The 17,592-nt window shown below is 57.0% G+C and overlaps 7 protein-coding genes across 7 annotated transcripts; 3 read left to right on the top strand and 4 right to left on the bottom strand.

Annotated features, from left to right (window-relative positions):
• Positions 1-4: 4 nt before the first annotated feature.
• Positions 5-3,178, bottom strand: PHSY_002853 (hypothetical protein; the record flags this gene model as incomplete). The annotated part of the gene is made up of 1 exon (XM_012333475.1): positions 5-3,178. One exon carries the CDS (start codon positions 3,176-3,178, stop codon positions 5-7), a length of 3,174 nt encoding a protein of 1,057 aa, XP_012188865.1.
• A 2,718-nt stretch (positions 3,179-5,896) lies between these two features.
• On the bottom strand, positions 5,897-6,668 carry PHSY_002854 (hypothetical protein; the record flags this gene model as incomplete). The annotated part of the gene is made up of 2 exons (XM_012333476.1): positions 5,897-6,175; positions 6,489-6,668. The coding sequence occupies 2 exons, from the start codon at positions 6,666-6,668 to the stop codon at positions 5,897-5,899; spliced, it is 459 nt and encodes a 152-aa protein (XP_012188866.1).
• A 2,165-nt stretch (positions 6,669-8,833) lies between these two features.
• PHSY_002855 (initiation factor) lies at positions 8,834-10,483 on the top strand (the record flags this gene model as incomplete). Its single annotated transcript, XM_012333477.1, has 1 exon — positions 8,834-10,483. One exon carries the CDS (start codon positions 8,834-8,836, stop codon positions 10,481-10,483), a length of 1,650 nt encoding a protein of 549 aa, XP_012188867.1.
• A 351-nt stretch (positions 10,484-10,834) lies between these two features.
• Positions 10,835-11,827, top strand: PHSY_002856 (hypothetical protein; the record flags this gene model as incomplete). Its single annotated transcript, XM_012333478.1, has 1 exon — positions 10,835-11,827. The coding sequence occupies one exon, from the start codon at positions 10,835-10,837 to the stop codon at positions 11,825-11,827; it is 993 nt and encodes a 330-aa protein (XP_012188868.1).
• An 80-nt stretch (positions 11,828-11,907) lies between these two features.
• Positions 11,908-13,977, bottom strand: PHSY_002857 (endonuclease/exonuclease/phosphatase; the record flags this gene model as incomplete). Its single annotated transcript, XM_012333479.1, has 1 exon — positions 11,908-13,977. One exon carries the CDS (start codon positions 13,975-13,977, stop codon positions 11,908-11,910), a length of 2,070 nt encoding a protein of 689 aa, XP_012188869.1.
• A 353-nt stretch (positions 13,978-14,330) lies between these two features.
• PHSY_002858 (GPI-anchored wall transfer protein 1) lies at positions 14,331-16,622 on the top strand (the record flags this gene model as incomplete). Its single annotated transcript, XM_012333480.1, has 1 exon — positions 14,331-16,622. One exon carries the CDS (start codon positions 14,331-14,333, stop codon positions 16,620-16,622), a length of 2,292 nt encoding a protein of 763 aa, XP_012188870.1.
• A 168-nt stretch (positions 16,623-16,790) lies between these two features.
• On the bottom strand, positions 16,791-17,459 carry PHSY_002859 (hypothetical protein; the record flags this gene model as incomplete). The annotated part of the gene is made up of 1 exon (XM_012333481.1): positions 16,791-17,459. The coding sequence occupies one exon, from the start codon at positions 17,457-17,459 to the stop codon at positions 16,791-16,793; it is 669 nt and encodes a 222-aa protein (XP_012188871.1).
• Positions 17,460-17,592: the final 133 nt, after the last annotated feature.

Genomic DNA, 17,592 nt, shown 5'->3' on the forward strand with positions numbered 1-17,592 from the left:
CAACTCAAAAATCCACGCCCAGCAGCGCCGTACCCGCGGGGCTCCTCTCCAAGCTCTGAATCTGCCTCGTATGCCAGCCGTCGCTCTGGAGCCTAGCCAGGTGACTTCCCTCGTCGGTGGGTGACAGGGCGGTTCGGTTCCTCCTCTGTCTCTGACTTGCTGTGATGGGTCTTTGCTGTGCGAGGGCGGAGTGGTGACCGGAGGAGGAGGGACGGAGGAAGTTGAGTTCGCGACGGATGACGTTGGCGGGAGCAGTGGAGGGTCGCGATGCCTGGCGGGTGGGTTGACCGAACGCGGTGGTTGCAGCCTCGCGCATGGTGGTCGGTGCTTCAGGATCGACCGAGACGATCGAGTTGGCCTCCTCGGTGATGGCGTCGGCAGGATCCTGTTGACCAGCAGGCGAGTACCTGCGAGCGGGAGCTGCGGGTCGCTCGTTCATCTGCTTCATCTCGTGATCCTCGTTCGTGTGCCTCGACTTGGAACTCGTAACCGACTGCCTCCTTGCCGGTGACAATCCCGTCGGTTCCTCATCCCCAACCCACCTCTTTCCACTCGGCAGCAGGTTCACCTTGTTCGTAACGGGCGACGTCGGATGATCATCGCTGAACTTGCTGCTGGTCTCCAACTTGTCATCGTCGTCACTCCCCGCGTAACCCTTCCCGAACCTCGCGGTGGGACTCGAAACGACGAACGATTCCTTGCGTCCCAGCCTTCCAGCGACATTTGCGGGTGCCGGTTCGAACAGGCCCTTCTCCTCAGCCTCGCTCTGCAGCGAAGACGGATATCTGCGTCGCATCTCGAGGATCACCTCGTGTTCAAAGTCGTCCGCCTGTCTGCCTCGCAGCAGCATCATCTGCGACTTGCTGAAGAGCGTGTAGGGGACGAACACGAAGGGTGTCGCCGAGCTGGGTTTGTCCGTGGGTACAATGTCCTGTCCCGCCTGGCCCGTTGCGGTGTGCTGTACACTGCCATCGTGGTAGTTGCTTCCGGCGCTCCTGGCTTCCGGCAGCACCGCTTGAACGAGGATCATCTCGGCAGGTGCGGTCGAATCGTCCAAGCTGGAAGGCACCTCGAGCACCTCTGCGCTGATCCTGGCGGTCTGGCAGATCTTCGGATAGAATCGCACCGAGTTGTGCAGCGCATCCAGCGCGATGAACAGCGCGGTCTGGAACTGAATCATGAGCTCAACGGCTTCCTGCTCGGCCTCGTTGTCGTGGTTGTCGGCGACGTTGACCGACGAGATCGACTGGAGGTACTTGCGTCGTTCTCCCGAACGAATCGATTCGCGCTCGCACACCTTCATGGCGTCCTCCATCGTCGCCTGGTCGAGCGATCCGAGGAACGTCTTCATCTCGGGCGTGATGCACGAGACGTCCGGAAGACGGTACGCGGGGATCTGGTGACGAGCAAAGTTGTAGACGAGCACGTCGAGTCCGCCCTCCTTGCTGGTGGAGGCGCGGACGCCGAACAGACCGCAGTAGACTCCCGAGGGCTGCACGACGGGGCGCGTGCCGCGCTTGGCGTACACCTTGAGCGAATCGAGCAGCGGCTCCATCTCTTCCTTCTGGATCGAGACGCGGTCGGCGAGGACGCCGGCGAGGAAGCGCGTTTCGGTCATGCGGTAGCCCATCTGGCGGAAACGTTCGGTCGAGGCGGCAGAGTTGGGCAGCTCGCGCACGAGGAACAGCATAGCACCTTCCTCTTGATCGTTGCCCTCGCCAAAGATGCTCGGAACGGGACCGTTGATGGAGCTCTCGTCGTCGGCAAACTGACGCGAAGGCGTAAACTTGTCCGTCACGACGTTGTTGTTGTTGCCGCTGCTTCCGTTGTTACGCGTGCCCGTGGGGAGAACGTGATCGTACAGAACTCCGATCTCCTCGAAAGGAATGTCGAGCTCCTGCGCCAAGTGGAACGCAGCGTCGATGAAACGATCGCGGAAATCCGCCAGGCTCTGAGGGCCCTTGCGACGATCCTCCGAAATGTCCAGGGATCGTCTGCCCTGCGCAATCATCTTCTTGCCGCGGTTCTTCCAGATGGCCTCGTTGCGCTGCGCCTGCTGCGTCTCGGCCGCGAAGCGCGTGGTGATGGCGCGGAGCCAGGGCGCGATGATGGCCCAGTCCCACGAAAGCGAGTAGAGCCACTGGAAGGTGGGCTGACGGTTGTCCAGCGCGTCCAGGATGTCGCGCGTGTTGACGTCCGTCTCGATGATCATGAGCGGCATGGTACCGTCGGGCTTGACGAGCAGACGACCCTGCTTGTCGAAGGTGGCCGAGCAGACGACGACCTTCTTGGATTTTCGCCTGGCATCTCGAACGATCAGCATGTCCGAGACGGCGATGAAGATTGAAAGGCAGATGATGACGAAGCACATGCAACCGATGGCGATGACGAGAACGTTGTTGCGCTGACGACCGGTCAACAGACTGATCTCGTTGGCACCCGTAACCGTAGACGCCTTGACCTTGTAGCTGGTGCCCCAAACACCAATATAGTGCATACCCGAGACGGCGGCGGCCAAGATGAACGCGCACAGCATACGCTTCCACCAGGAGTCCTCCCACTGCGCCCTGAACTTGAAGAAGCCAGTCAAGGCGACAGTCGAAGCGACACACGCCACAACGATCGAAATGGTGACCAGGGTCGGACTGTAGCTCACCGCATAGTTGGTCTTGAGCGAGGCCGAGTAGTGCATGAGGCTGACGATGAGACCGGTGAGCACACCCGAGATGGTGGTGCGGACAAAGCTGAACGAGATGGCGGCGTCGACGATGAAGAACGCGGCATGGAGGGCGATGATAGGGACGAAGAGACTGAGCACGGTGAATCCGGGGTCGACCTTGATGTACCAGCTGACGCCTGCGACGGGACGAAGGCTCATGTGCATTCCGATAAAGTGCATGCCCCAGATACCGACGGCAGCCATGGTGGTGGCGGCGAAGGAGAGGAGGAAAATGTTACGCTTGCCCTTGTTGGAGGTACGCTTGCCGAGGAGGAGGAGGGTAGAGTAGGAGCCGAGCGCCGAGACGGCGATCGAGGCGACGACGATGCCCGGGTTGAAGCGTTGAGGGATGCGGTGGGTGACATAGTATTCAGCTACGGCTGTGAGGTCTGTCGAAGAGGGAGGGCGCAACGAGAGCGAGATTGGGACGTCAGTACACGGGTTGTGATGAGAAGGCATGCGAGTAGAGCACAAGGAGATACCTACTGCTCGTGTTAACGCCACTGGGCAAGACGGGCTCCATGTAGAGCCCGCGAGGCACAAGCTGATGAAGGCCATCCATTCTGGGCGAAGAACGAGGCTGCCTGTGGCTGTTCGAAGCCGAGCGCCGAAGCCGTGATGAAAGTCCTCCGAAGCGGCGTCGAGGTGTCGGCGGGAATGTGTTGGAATGCAGTTCACGTCACAACTTTGCGCAGAAGGACGATACGTTGGACCACTTGAAAGCAGCGATGACAGGCGAGATGTAGCAGAGACGGAGCAGTTGATGGCGGAAACGATGAGGAGAGGATGAGAGACGGGATGCAAGATGGAACCAACGACCAGGAGGGCAAAGAGCGTGAGGTGATGGAGACGAGGAGGGTGTAGGAGGAGGAGGGACCTGAGACGGGGACAAAGGGTCGCGGCTACACCGAAGTTGGCTTTTGTAGTGATTCGAGAGCAAGGTGGAAGAGAGAGTCTGCGACCGCAGAACGTCGCTTAACTTGGCGTGAGAGAGAGGCTTTACCGTGGCTCGCGTGGTCCACAGGAACCAAGGCGCCGGAAGCGAGGCAAGGGGGAGAATAGCAATCGAATCCAAAAGCAGGGGCAGAGAGCTGCGATGGACGCGGGTGTATCAACGACGATAGCCGCTCCGCTGGCTGTCTGTCTGGCTGCCTGGCGGAGTGAGGAGAATGGAAAGTGGCGGGGGTAGCGAGCGTTGCGCTGAGGCGCTGGGTACGAAAAAAAAAGGAGTGACAGTACAATTAATTGCTGACAGGCGATGTGGCAGCTGGAACAATGAGGACGGACAAAAGCCACGGAGCGGAGGAAGGGGGGGAGACAGCGAGATTCAGCCCGTAAGGCGACGAAGCAAATCTCGGACGAGCCGCTGCCAGCCAAGTCGGTGTGTGTGTGGTGTGTGTGTGGCACAGAACAGAGTGAAGCTAGTGTGGGAAAGCAGACCAACTGGCAGGGCGTGGGTGCAAACGATGCAAGGTTCCTGTACGAGCACCAAGAGACAAGAAACTGAGGCGTTTTCATGCAGCATACACTGCACAAAAGCAATCAACCCCAAGCATAGCAGCCACCACCAATCACGAAAAATCAAAATTAAGAGAATTCGAATGCGGTCGACGGCACAAGCACACAACGCGGGACCACACAGCAGCCGTTCCTGTTTTTTTTTATCATTTCAGAGAGCTCTGAGGTCGGAGTTGCAACTATCCAACACCTCCTTGTACAAGCAGCAACCCGTGTTTCGATCCCGGCTCGTCATGAACAAGCTCATCGAGCAGAACGTCTGACCGGATCCTCGGCTTGCCAACACCTTTGCACCGAGCTGCTGAGCAGAGGCATTGAAGTCAAGCTTCCGACCGTCATGATCCAAGGTTCAGCTCGGGACTCTGTGAGGCTTTCGGAAAAGCCACGCAAGGCAGGGACCATGATCGAGACGAGGCCTTTGCGTCTCCTGCATGCGAGTGGCGGGCGGAACGGGTCTCTCCAAGCGTGTTCAGATCGAGTCTGCAAGGAGGTACGGGCGTGAGGCACCAAAATTTCCATTCGGCGCGTTATCGGCTTGCCGTTGTTCCTCTTTCCGCTGCCGCGTGGCAATCTCGGCTAGGAACGGCTCAACTTGAACCAAATGATTTTTATTATTTATGTCAAAATAAACGTTTAAAATTTGGTACCACCAATCGACTAGACGACCATGACTTGGCAGCATTTGACTGATGGGATCGTCGCATACGTTCGATGCTTCAGGCACGGAGCACGTTCGAGCATCGATGAGCCACCCGACCGCCGCAAAGCGTGGCGTAGACGGATGCACATCGTCGTTGTGTTTGTGGCTCAACGCAATGCACTCTCGAGGCTCGACTGCTTGAAAGAACAGCGATCAGGAACGCAGTGCATGTGATTAACCTCTCGAGAGACTTTTCGACGATCACGTCGTTGCCTACGAAAAGGTGACAACTGAGGCGTGCGAGTTGACACTGTATGCTGCTACCTTTGCCGGAAGATCATCCGGTTGAGCCCACCGAGTTCACGTTGCTTCATATCACAGTGCATGGTTGTCCTCAGCCGTGAGATGCTCGGCACACTTGTGTTGACTTTCTGGCTGTTTTTATCGGATATGAAAGCTAGCCCTACACGCATGCTGCCGACATGTCAGCCGACCCTGCCGTCCATTTTTGGATACAGCGGAGTCGGAACGCCGCGACGTTGTCCAGCAACCCATCGCCAAACCACATCGCAGTTGCACCGCAACGGAAGCTAGGCGTACAGCGTTGCAGCCAAACGGAAGTTCATTCCATCTGCGTGTTCGTCACACACACGCACACGCGAGGGTCGATCGTGGGTAACAAGAGCGGGCATCGCATACCAAGCTCGGACCGTCGACTCGACTTTCAGCTTCCCGAATGCTTTCATTGATGCAACTCGAGTCGATTGTGTTTTCTTTCTTGTAGGCGAGAACCGCTTCGATCATTGGACTGCGCATCAATACGAACATGTGATCGAGGTTCGAGCGTACCAAGCTCTTGCCGACCCTCGCCGTTTTGTCTGTATGCACATACAGAGCTTGGGACGTTTTGCAGCATCACGTTCCCACTAGCCCACAGTGCCGGAAAAAGGAAAAAGAGGGTCCTGCAATTCGCACAATGATTTCGTGTGGCTTGTCGACGCCACCCACACCTGTGCACATCAGGATTTGCTCAAATCGCACGGCAGCGTCACACAAGTCAAAACCAGACCTGACACCGCGGCATTCGAGCGGGAGATGGCTGTTGATCTGAAGGTCGAAGCGCCACCCTTGATTTTGGGTTCCTGACTCTTGCGAGTCTCGACTTCGGCCTTCTCGAACTCGAACTCAAGCCTGGTCGTTGAATGCTTTGTTCCTGTTCGATCAGCAAATTCCTCTGCCAGCACCTTACCATTGTGCCACGCTTTCTTTTCAAGCTCGAGCCTCGATATCTGATTGTCCTTGGAAGCATGAGAAAGTTGTCGATTACCGCGATGCGAGAACGTTGGGGCATCTGATGACAGTGTCGACTTCGATCCGGCCCTCAACGTGACGAGCCGTGGTAGCTTCTTGAGGCACAGTTCTCAACACGGTTGCTACGTTGTGCAGCTTTGTCTCTCGAAGCGTGCTGGGTTGCTTTGCCGCTCTCAATTGTCTTCGGAGTTGAGTCGGTGGTACCGTAACGAACAAAGATCGCAGTTGAAAACTAACTTCCTCCAGCCATCCGCATGATCATCGCTGCTGTGCTATGACCACCGTCGTGGAGCAGGATACGATCGAAAGCGAGTCGCTGCATTGATCTTGATTCGGAACTCGAATGTGACGAATCCACTCAAACAAGACCATCAAACTTCTCCGCACCATCGGAGATTCAAAAGGGAAAAAAAATGAGACATCGGATGACAAACGCAACACTGTACCGCCGAAACCGATTTGGCGCAAGATTGGGAACATCGGGTGTCTGCTTCAACACCGACCGCAGTAATTCGGAGGCGGAGTGTAGGTAAGCGACAAGGGATCTTCCCTAGATGCATACAGTGCATGTTACCTATCCATGTTGCAAACGATCAAGACGTAAAGGTCGTGAACGCAAAGCCATACTCGAGCTAGATCCTCGATCCTGTCGAATTATTGGAAACCGCTTCCGAATCCGTGGATGAGAGGTTGGATTAGGCGAGGCGGACATGTGAGCTTCGCGTTGAGTTAGGCGAGACATTCGACGCGACCATTTTCCTGTCGAATGCCAAAAGCAGATTGTTCGTGCTCTACCCTTCTCGACGTCGATCAGAGTCAATGAGCTTGCTTGGAGAGCATCGCAACAAATCTGCATCGATTCATACTTCCGCCAACATCAAGCCGCTTTTGCGCTCCGTCTCAGCCATGCAACGAACTAGCGTGCTGGTCCTGTCTAAGTGTTAAAAACACAGAGAACCCTCGCTTAGCGGTTCGCATGACTAGATGATGGTGCGCATCCGGCGATATTCTTCTAGCCGCCAACCTTGTTGTGGATCGCGGTCGATACGTTGAAATCACCACCACGTTGGAGGATGGTGGATCTTTTCGCAGATTACTTACGCCGGAGATTCGCGTCCTGTCAGCGCGCCGCCCCGCATTCGGGGCATTGTCCTTTTGAAAAATCTGAGTCGGAGTACCAAATCGCCTGCCTGTATGAGCGGCAAGCGTTTCGTGCTGGAGACCAGCCTACTCTGGATAACCATCGACCATTTCACTCCCTCACCATAGTACGCTGCAGATCAAGTCTCACTTCCTACTTCTCTAAGGACGTCAACGGCGCTTGTACCTCAAGATCTGTGTGCCTAAGTGGAAGCTTTGCGAGGGTACAACCGGTAAGCATTTGTCCTCCCCTTGCCTCACCGCGGTACACCGATCGCAATGATTGGAGCCCCTCGAGGGCGCAAAGTGAAGCAAGGGGCTCGGGAAGCGCGGGTTTCGCAGCTCCGCTGCACCACGCGGTGCCTTTTCCATCGCTTTGGAAGAGCCGAGTCGTGAGGCAGGAACAAAATAGGAATTCATCATTATACTCCAAACCCCTTGCATTCCTTTCCTGTGTTCACAAGGGGTAGCTTCGGGATGCTGGCGTGCTAGGAAGCTCTTTGTCGACAGCAAGGACTGTCTGAACAAGAAGCAAAGATCTCATAGCTGCAAGGAGAACCCGCTACGGGTAAGCTGTCTTACAAAGATGCTTTTACGACTATGATAGCTGGACCGTTACAAGTCGCTACGTTCTTGTCGATCCTTAGCCTTCTTTCCATGTCCCACTCCAGCTTCAGCACGATGACAAGAGTTTCGTCAAGATCGGCTGCTGTTCATTGTCTACGCAGCTTTGACCCCCAGTGCGCAGCGGGCAGCGAATACGACCATCGTGCGCACAAAACAATGACTTGCCTTGACGCCTAAATGGACACACCCCATCGCATGCATCTACAGCGGGCAGCAACTTGCGCCCGACGGAGTGTGTCAAGCGGACAATGACGGGGGAAGCCAGCGGGGCTGCAGACGAAAATGCGCAATTGTGCGAGGCGTGAGAAAAGGGAGAGACGCTCAAAGCCGCCCTTGCTTTCCTTGCCGCCAGTAGTGGCGGTGCAAGATTTTGTCTCAACCTTATGCATCCCACCCTCGCCAAGCCATGCAGAAGCAAAAAAGGTGAAAGCTTAAATTATCATCATTGTTGTGCTTTGTCACTGGCTGAACAGAGGAGGCGCCGATGCGAAAAGAGCTGCAGAGAGCCTCTAAGCTAGCGAGCAGCACAAGCTGGCAAGCGAGGTGCGTTTCCGAACAACCGTTCCCAGCAAAGCCGAACCAACGCCCAATTCCAACGAAACATCAGCCACTCAGCCGAAAATCAACCGCAGCCACAGGTTTTTCCTGTACCTTGTTAGCGTTCGCTCTTCCAACAATAAAAAAAGAATTCGAGTCACGTTGAATAGCAGAAACAAAGGTGTAACAGTTTACACCAGAATTTCGACCACGGGTCCGACTTGTGCAGCACCCACGGTTGAAGAAGACATGCACTTTTTCTCAACTGAGCTGTCCACTGTTGCACTTTCTTCCACATTTCCACCATCGACCATCTTCCTCATCGAGTCGAGTCACCCATCATGTCGGACGCGGCACCAGCATCGACCTCAAGACCCAGCTCGGCTGCAGGGCCCAGCACAGCTCCGCCTGTCGCAGCAGCTGCATCTTCATCATCCTCAGCCTCAGCTCCATCAACGAAGCCGCAACCAGCTGCAAACGACAAAAAGTCGGCAAAGGAGCTCAAAGCTGCGAGACGAGCCGCCAAGGTGGCAGAACGAGCCCCTGGTGACATGTCGACCCCGCAGCGAGGGCTCCCTGCACCCAACGCCGCTCAGCGAGGAGGTGCAGCGGATCGAAGCCAGCAGGGCAGTCGCGAAGGCAGACGACCCGGATCCTCCTCTGCCAATAACCCAGGAGGTAATGCAAGGCTAGGCGGCTCCACCGCTGGTCTTGGTGGTAGTAATCCAGGACCAGGCGCTGGAGCCTTGGCAAGTGGAGCAGCAGGCACCTCCATGGCAGCTACAGCTTCCAGTTCCGGCGCGAGAAGAGGTGCTGGACACGACAACGAGCCCTCCGCCAAATCCATCCCACAGCATCCCAGCGTCGCGCTCTTCGGCAACGTCTCGTCCGGGAAACCGCACAATGCACACATTGCAGCTCAAGTCTCTGCCTCGTTCCGTTCCAACATCCACCCTTCCATCCTGCGACTCTCATCCCAGCTCGCCCAGTACAAGCTCATCGGCGCCGACACACGCGCCATCGCCCTCCTCCGTGCGATGGCTGACGTCATTCGCGACTACACCACGCCTCGAGGCGAGATGCTCAACCGCGACCTCCTCAAGACCGTCTCTGCTCAGGTCGGACATCTCGTCGATGCACGTGCTATGGGCACTTCCCAAGGTGTAGCGGTGCGATACCTCAAGTACGAGATCTCGGTCGTTTGCGCCGACCTCACCGAAGACGAAGCGAAGGAACATCTTCTGGAGCGAATCGACCACTTTATCCGCGATCGCATCGTCTACGCTTCCAAGATCATCCGCACCCAGGCGGGCAACAAGATCAAGGACGGAGATGTCGTCATGACGTTTGCCCGATCGTCGGTTGTTGAAGGTACGCTGCTGGCTGCTTGGCAGCGTGGCACGCGATTCGAGGTCATCGTCGTGGATACGAGACCGCTGTTGGAGGGCAGGGCGTTGCTCTCGGTGTTGCTGGCTGCAGGTATCCCGTGCACCTACGGTCTCATCTCTAGCGTGTCCTCGCTCATGCCGCGTGCGGACATCTTGCTGTTGGGTACATCGGCGTTGCTCGCCAATGGCGCACTCTACTCTCGTGCAGGAACAGCCACCTGCGCTATGATGGCAAAGGAAAAGGGCATCCCCGTCATCGTGTGCTGCGAAACGTACAAGTTCTCCGAACGCGTACAGCTGGATTCTTTCGTTCAGAACGAAGCTGGCAATCCGCTCGATCTTCTGCTGCCTTCATCGGAGCAGAACTTGGACGGCGGAGAAGCGGACCAAGATGGTGGAGAGGCGAACAAGCGCGCAGCAGGTGGTGGGCTGATCGATGCTGCAGAGTGGCAGGCTTCGCCCAACTTGGCCGTCATCAATCTGCTGTACGATGTGACTCCGCCTAGGTTTATTTCGGCCGTGGCGAGCGAGGTGGGCTTGTCGGGCCCGGAGAGTGTGGGTGTGATCCTGCGCGATTACAAGAGCGTGCTGTACGGTGTGTAGACAGACGTTTCAAGGTCAGTACGTTGCTGTTGAACTTGGGCGTGCTCATGCGATCGATATGGCTGGTGCTGGTGCGGTGTGTGTGAGAGAAGCTGAGACTATGAGGGCTAGGGAGGACGATCTCATGAGGACGAGGCGAGCTGAGATGGGGTTGGCGAGCAAGAATTGAGCTGCAAAGCCTCCACTTTGAATTTTTGGTGCGCGGAAAGGGTCCACGCCCGCAAGACACGAGAAGAAACCCAACTACTTCGTTTGCTTCTTCCGAACCATCATCATCGGTTGATAACATCGCAAGGCTTTGACAGAAGCGACACAATGTCAGCAATATCCGTTCCACGCCCTTTTGGGGCTATGGTTCGAACAGCCCGGCTCGCACGATCTGGCAGAATTGCAATTGCTCAAGCTCGACCACGGTTACCTCGGACTTTGACGTCCACCGCCCGCACTCTCGACCCGTCGCAAGCCAGCACATCCAACACCCCTCACGCCTCTGATCAGAGCACATCGCAGCACACATCCAAGACCCTTCCAAGTGCAAGCATGCTGCTGCTTCTGGATTCGATCCCACACATCCCACAATACGGCTTCACCAAGCAAGCCTATTTCGCATCCTCCTCCTCCTCAGACCCGGCTCGCAGCATTCGGACCATCGAAACGCTCTTTCCCGGTCCGGATTCACACTTCGAAACCCAGCTCTTCACCGCATGGAGCAACCTCTGCGACATCTCCGTCGTTCATTCCATGCCCATCGCTACGCTTCTTCAGCTCGTACGCGATGGCCAAGATCCCGACACTCCCGCCGCTCGACCGGTTCGTATGACCCCCTTGTCACCCAGCGAATCCAAGACCGCGCTTCACAACGTCACCACACTCCTCGAATCCCGTCTGCAGCACTTTCACTCTATCCGCACGCACCTCCTCCCCGCGCTCACCTCCCTCTCCACGCTCTCTCCTACAACATCCTCTCTGCACTCGGCATTTCCGCACCAAACGCTCCTCCCGAACCTCCCCACCCCGCTGCCCCTGCTCACCCTCACCTCGGCGTTCGTCGATCAGGCGCTCACACACCCCGCAGCACAAGCGATGACAGGGTGGAGCGATCCAGACGGTCCGGACTGGTACGCTGTGCGTGTCAGGCTGGGTGCGGCGTACACTGTGGCGATCCTGCATGCTGCCAGTGGGAGCGGTGGGTGGGACGAAACGAGGGGTGTGCTGTGGAGGGTCGTGCGGGCAAGGGAGGATGGACTGGTGAATGCGGTGGAGGGGGTCGTGAGGGGTGGAGGCGAGTGGGTCAAGTGGGGTGGGAGGGGTTGGTTGGGGGTTCTGAGGAGTTTGGGGTTGTGAGCGGTGCAAGTGTAGATAGCCCTTGGACGATGTTCTAGTATTGCATGGTATGGATGATACAAATAGCAGTATCCGATGCTTCACCTGATCCTAACGATGAACGTAGCACGCACCGCCCTATGATCGCTAAACTTGAGATCCGTCACGCTCGCATACTCCTGCAACACCACCCCCTGCCTCCTCTCCCTCTCCCCCTCCTCCCGCGTCATCGACTCCTTCGCCACCTCATCCTCCTCCCACTCGCGCGTCACACACCACAACACCCTATCCGTCCACGCCGGAACCCGCATCTTCTCGCTCGTATCGTACACATCCGTGCCCCTGTCGAACTTGTACGTAGGTGCAAACGCCGCCGTCCTGCCCTCGTGGAAGTCGTCGAACAGCGATCCGGACGTCCGCAGAGATTCCAGCTGATCGTACCGGTAGAGCGTAGCGAGATCGTTCTGACGGATGAGACGGTGCGCTTCCGAGTGCGAGAGGTCGAGCCGGAAGTTGAGGTCGCCAAAGTGGATGATGATGTCGTGGTCGGTAATGGACTGCTCGACGTAGGGTGGAGAGGTGGAGGTGGTGGAGAAAGGTGGAGGATGGGAGGGGGGGATGAAGTCGGAGGTGATGTCGAGGGAGGCGGCGGAGGTGAGCTCGTCGGTGATGCCGGGAGGGGCTGCTGGTTGATTGTCGGGGTCAGTCGCTGAGATGGTGAAAGGTTTCGGAACCTCCTCACCGACTGGATTGCTATCATCCTTTTCCATCAAGCCTCTGTCACCACTCCCCTCCGCATCCATCACCTCGTCCTTCATATCCTGCTGCGTCTTGAACCGATTCTCCCCCTCCCCTTTGGGTGTCTCCCAGAAATCCACCTTGTCCCTCTCCAACCTAAACCGCAACCTCTTGTACACCTCGCTCCAATCCCAACACCTCCTCTCCATCGCCTGCAATCCCTCCATCGCCGACAGATGCGAGTTCACAAAACAAATCGTCCTCTCCCCCACCCCCATCCTCACCGCCACCGCCCCCTTGTTCGCCACAAACCCACCCAACCCCACCCCGACGCTCGCCGTCGCCACCTCGTCCACCTCCAACCCTTCCCTTGCAAACACCAACACCATCAACCCGACCAACTGCTTCGACGCCAACTTGCAGTACTTTTCGCTGCGTCTTCCCAGCGCCCTCGTGATCGCACGCACCCACGCATCCTCCTTGGCGGGGGAGTGGTAGAGGTACGCTCCGCTGGAGTTGTCCACTTCCTGAAAACCTAGGACGATGAGGTCGGGATCCTGTTCCGCTTTGATCCATTTCTTGAGACCGATGATGGTGGGGATGTCGTCCGGAGGGAGGTGGCTGTTGACGTTGAACGTGCCTACGGAGATGCGGATGTCGGAGGCGGTTGGAGATGCGGGACGTGCGATGTGTGCTGCAGCGTTGCTGGGGAGGAAAGCGCTGTTTGTGAAGCGTGAAAAGATAGGTGTGTCGAGTTGCGATGCTGCGCCCACATGCGATGCGGAATGGTGAGAGAGCTCTTCCGTATACGCCTTCATCCACCCATGCGTCTTGTCCTCCTCGAACGAATGCTCCTGCGCCACCTTGAGCAGATCCTTCAACACGCTCAGGAAATCCTTCAACCCCCTGGCATCGCTCGTCATACCCGACGCAGCCTGGCTACCATGCGAAAGCGTCAGCTTCAACGCAGCATTCGAGCTATCCACCGCCTTGCTATCGAACAGATCCGGCACCACACTTTCCAACAGCGCATGTATCGTCGGCAAAGTCTGCGGCAAGCTCGACAGTCCCAACGTCGTCGCTGCTGGAGGATGATTGCGAGGAGTAGCCGCGGATGCGGTCAACCCCTGCTGCGGTTCAATTTCGATCTTGAGATCTGGCAGGATGGGTATCGCTTCAAGCAGGACTGCCGTGGTTGGATCCTTTCGGCGTGGCTTGATGACGAGCACGCACGACTGCTCTACACCGAAGGAGACATTGGAGACAATGACAAAGATGCGCTGCGTGTGGGGTGGTGGTGTTGGTGATTGGCTGCCACTTGCGTCATCGTTGTGAGATGCTGAGGGATCGTAGGTGACGAGGGCGAGTTTGGGTAGTTCTTCCGGGGTGAGAATGGTCGATGCCAGTAGATATGGTTCCGGCGAAGCGGACATGCTGATGAGTGGATGGCAAGGTGAGTGTAGAAAGGAAAGGAGCCAAGCTTGTGACACGCAAACCAGTCGCATGTGGAGGGACCGTGCCCAAAGAATTCTGCAGTTGCAGCGCCTGTCATCCTATAAACCGGCGACCAACGACCAAATTTAGCCGTGGGCTTGCATGAAATTCTAGAAACCAACACGAGTCTCGCTCGAGTGTCGTACAAAGAACAACTTCGCCGTTCCTTTCTTGACCTCTTGCGATCATCGACACTCACGCCAACTGTCCCTGCGACATTTCCTCATATTTGCATATACGAGAATGCTCTGATGCTGCAGGCCTGAGCTGGAAGGTCGACGTCGCCAAGAACATGGATCGTCCACTCGGCCCGCCAGGCACCAACGAGCCTCTTGCCGTCATCGATGCTGTACACCGCCATCACAATCTCCCACATCACTCCGACCATCGCAGCAGTGACGACCCGCCACTCTTGACACACAGCGCCTCCGCTTCCTTGCCTGCGCTGCATCGCGATGCAAGCTCCTACAAGCAGCTCAAGGAAGCATGGATCGCCGATCAGACCGGGAGCTCGATCCACGTCGTCAACACGCTCGGGCTCGTGATGCTTCTGACCTACGCGATATGGGCTGTACTCAGCGCTAAACGTATACGTTTTGTTCGTAAGGATCGACGATGGCGACCGAATGATAGCTCACCCTGGTCACATGTGACGGCTATCATGGACAAGTTCAGCGACTGGCAGCTCGAGTTTCTCGTTCTCATCGTGCCGGCGGTGGCCTCACATACAGTATTTGCTACGCATCTGCTGGCAACGAACGGTGTGTTGATCGCGATACTGGTGTGCCTGCTTCGTAGCGGTGCATCACTGCCGTCAAAGACGAAAGGCAAGAACGACAGCAAGGACAAACGACATTGGTCGAAAAAGTTCTCTGACGACGAGGATCAAGACGACCTAGTTGTCGACACCGGCATACACGCAACAACATCGTCCTTGGCCCCTTCAGCCACAGCAGAACCTGAGCCACCATTTCGAGTCTCGATCGACTCGGCCGCTGATGCAGCACACGCCTCAGCCGCCCCACCCAACTTCTACTCCGGTCCCGGCTCCTCCTCCTACCACTCTGACCTCGATCTATCCATCGATACCTCGGTGAGCACCGCTCCGCAGAGTCCGATCCTCGGATCAGCGACTTCCAGCTCAGCAGCTTCTCGTGGTGACCTGGCATTTCTATCGCCCGACGTAGCAACTACCTCGGCGTTCCCATCGCCGACACGACGTCCAGCAGAGCTCACAGCGTTGAAAACCTCGCCGTTGCAACTGCTGCATTCCAGAGACGCATCCGATGCGCAATCCGTCGTATCGGCTTCGTCTGCCATGTCACCGCTGGCTAGGAGCGTAGTGGATCCTTGGGGAAAGGGGAAACATCCATCACCGTCGATCGACCATTCCACCTCTCCCGCTACGGACGAATCAACCCTTCACGACCCACCCTCAACAAGCTCGACCAAGTCGCACCCGCACTTTGAGCGAAACCTCTTCGTCCGACCGCGACCCTTCCTCACCGTCTACCGAGCGCACATGATGCTCGTCACCATCATCTCCATCCTCGCCGTTGACTTCCCCGTCTTCCCGCGCTTCCTCTCGAAGTGCGAATCCTGGGGCACCAGCTGGATGGACATGGGTGTCGGTTCGTTCGTCTTCAGTCTCGGCATCATCTCCGCCCTGCCGTTCCTCAAGAGTCCTGAGAATCGCTTTCGTGGGGTACGACGACAGCTGTGGAGTGACTTTCGAAAGTGTCTACCGCTGTTGGCGTTGGGGGTGGTGAGGGTGGTTAGTGTGAAGGGGGTGGAGTATGTGGAGCATGTGGGTGAGTATGGTGTTCATTGGAACTTTTTCTTTACGCTGTCGGTGCTGCCGTTGGCTAGTTCGGTGGGGAGGATGATGGCGAGGGCTGGTGGGCTGAGGTTCAGCGTTGTCGGGATAGCGATATCACTGCTGCACCAGATCCTGTTGAAGACGACGGCGTGGGAGCAATGGGCGTTATCCGACACGTTGCACCGAGATACACTCTGGAGTGCCAACAAAGAAGGTCTGACCAGCATCGTAGGTTACCTCGCTATATTCTACATCGGCCTCGATCTAGGTCACTACGTGCTACCCCTAGACCCCTATTTCGCCTATCGAAAGATTCGCCGCAGACGGGCGAAACCAAGAACGGATAAACTAGCGATGGTACTTGCAAGCCTAGCCATCCTAGAGTGGAGCGGGTTTGGGTTGGCGAGTGTGGTGGGGTGGAGGACGAGTAGGAGGCTGGCGAATCTGCCGTACGTGCTGTGGGTGGTGGCGTTCAACACGTCGTTCTTGTTGGGGTATGTCGTGGTGTACGGGTTGGTGCTGCAGCCGGTGGAAGAGCAAGAGGGGAGGGAGGATTCGATGACGCCGCGGATACTGGAGGATCTGAATAGACACTCGTTGACGGTGTTTTTGGCGGCAAACGTGCTGACGGGGTTGGTGAATCTGACGATCGAGACGATGTATACGAGGGATGCGGTGGCGGTGGGGTTGTTGTTGGTGTATGTGGGGGTGTGTTGTGGGTTGGCGAGGTGGTTGAGTGCGAGGGGGTATAGATTGAAACTGTAGTCACAGATTCCAGCCGAAGGGAAGCACAAGACATCGTTGGATAGATAGAATGGGTTGTGGAGGAATGTGATTGACATCGAATCGAGCCTAGAGACAAGCACAAGGGTCTCAGAAAGTCACCAGCCGAGCCATTGCTTACAGTAGAGCAGCCATCGTACCAGCGAGTCTCTACTTTGCGCCCTGGTCAGGGAACACGAACCCACCACCTCCAGCTGCACCGGGTTGACCCTGACCAGCGCCACCCATCTGAGGCGAGTACCTTGGCGGCTCCTGCTGCTCCTCCTGCATCCCGCGCTCTCCACCTTCCAACTCATACTGCTGCTCCTCGCTCAACGCCCGATAACTTCCATCCGACATGAGCAGCGCCACCGGCACGACCAACTTCCTCATTCGCTCACCGCCCGTCCCAGCACCAAGCGCCCTATTGTCTCCCTTGGGATACACCTGCACCTGGTCCTGGCCAGGCATCTGCTGCTGCCAACCCGCAGCTCCCGTCTGACCCTGCTGCGCTCCCCCTTTCCTACCTCCTCCCTCCTGGTCGTCGTCTTTCTGATCGAATAGCCGGTGGGCACCGATCGAGCCAGCCGTAGCGGCGAACCCAGCTCCTCCGGCTAGAGCGGTGCCGCCGATGATGGTCTTGGCCATCGAGCCTTTGCTGTTGCCAAACATGCCACCACCGCCGGAGGACGAGCCGCCGTTGTGGTAGTGGACATGGTTGCCCCGTTTGACGAACTTGGAGTCAGAGCCAGACGAGGTTGGAGGGATGGCGGTGGCGACCGCGAGGTGGGAAAGGGTGAGGGTGAGAGAGAGGACGCTGAGCAAGTGAGCGAATTGCATGGTTGACTGAGGAGATTGAGGTGGAAAAAGGTGTGTCAATACGTGTCGTTATCGACGGAGACGAGCGGTTGTGGACAACTTACATTCAGTGATAGTGAGTGTTTGTGAGCGAGATAGTGTTGCTCGAAGGAAG

This window comes from Pseudozyma hubeiensis (genome assembly GCF_000403515.1).
Source record: "Pseudozyma hubeiensis SY62 DNA, scaffold: PHS29, whole genome shotgun sequence".
Lineage (NCBI taxonomy): Eukaryota > Fungi > Basidiomycota > Ustilaginomycetes > Ustilaginales > Ustilaginaceae > Pseudozyma > Pseudozyma hubeiensis.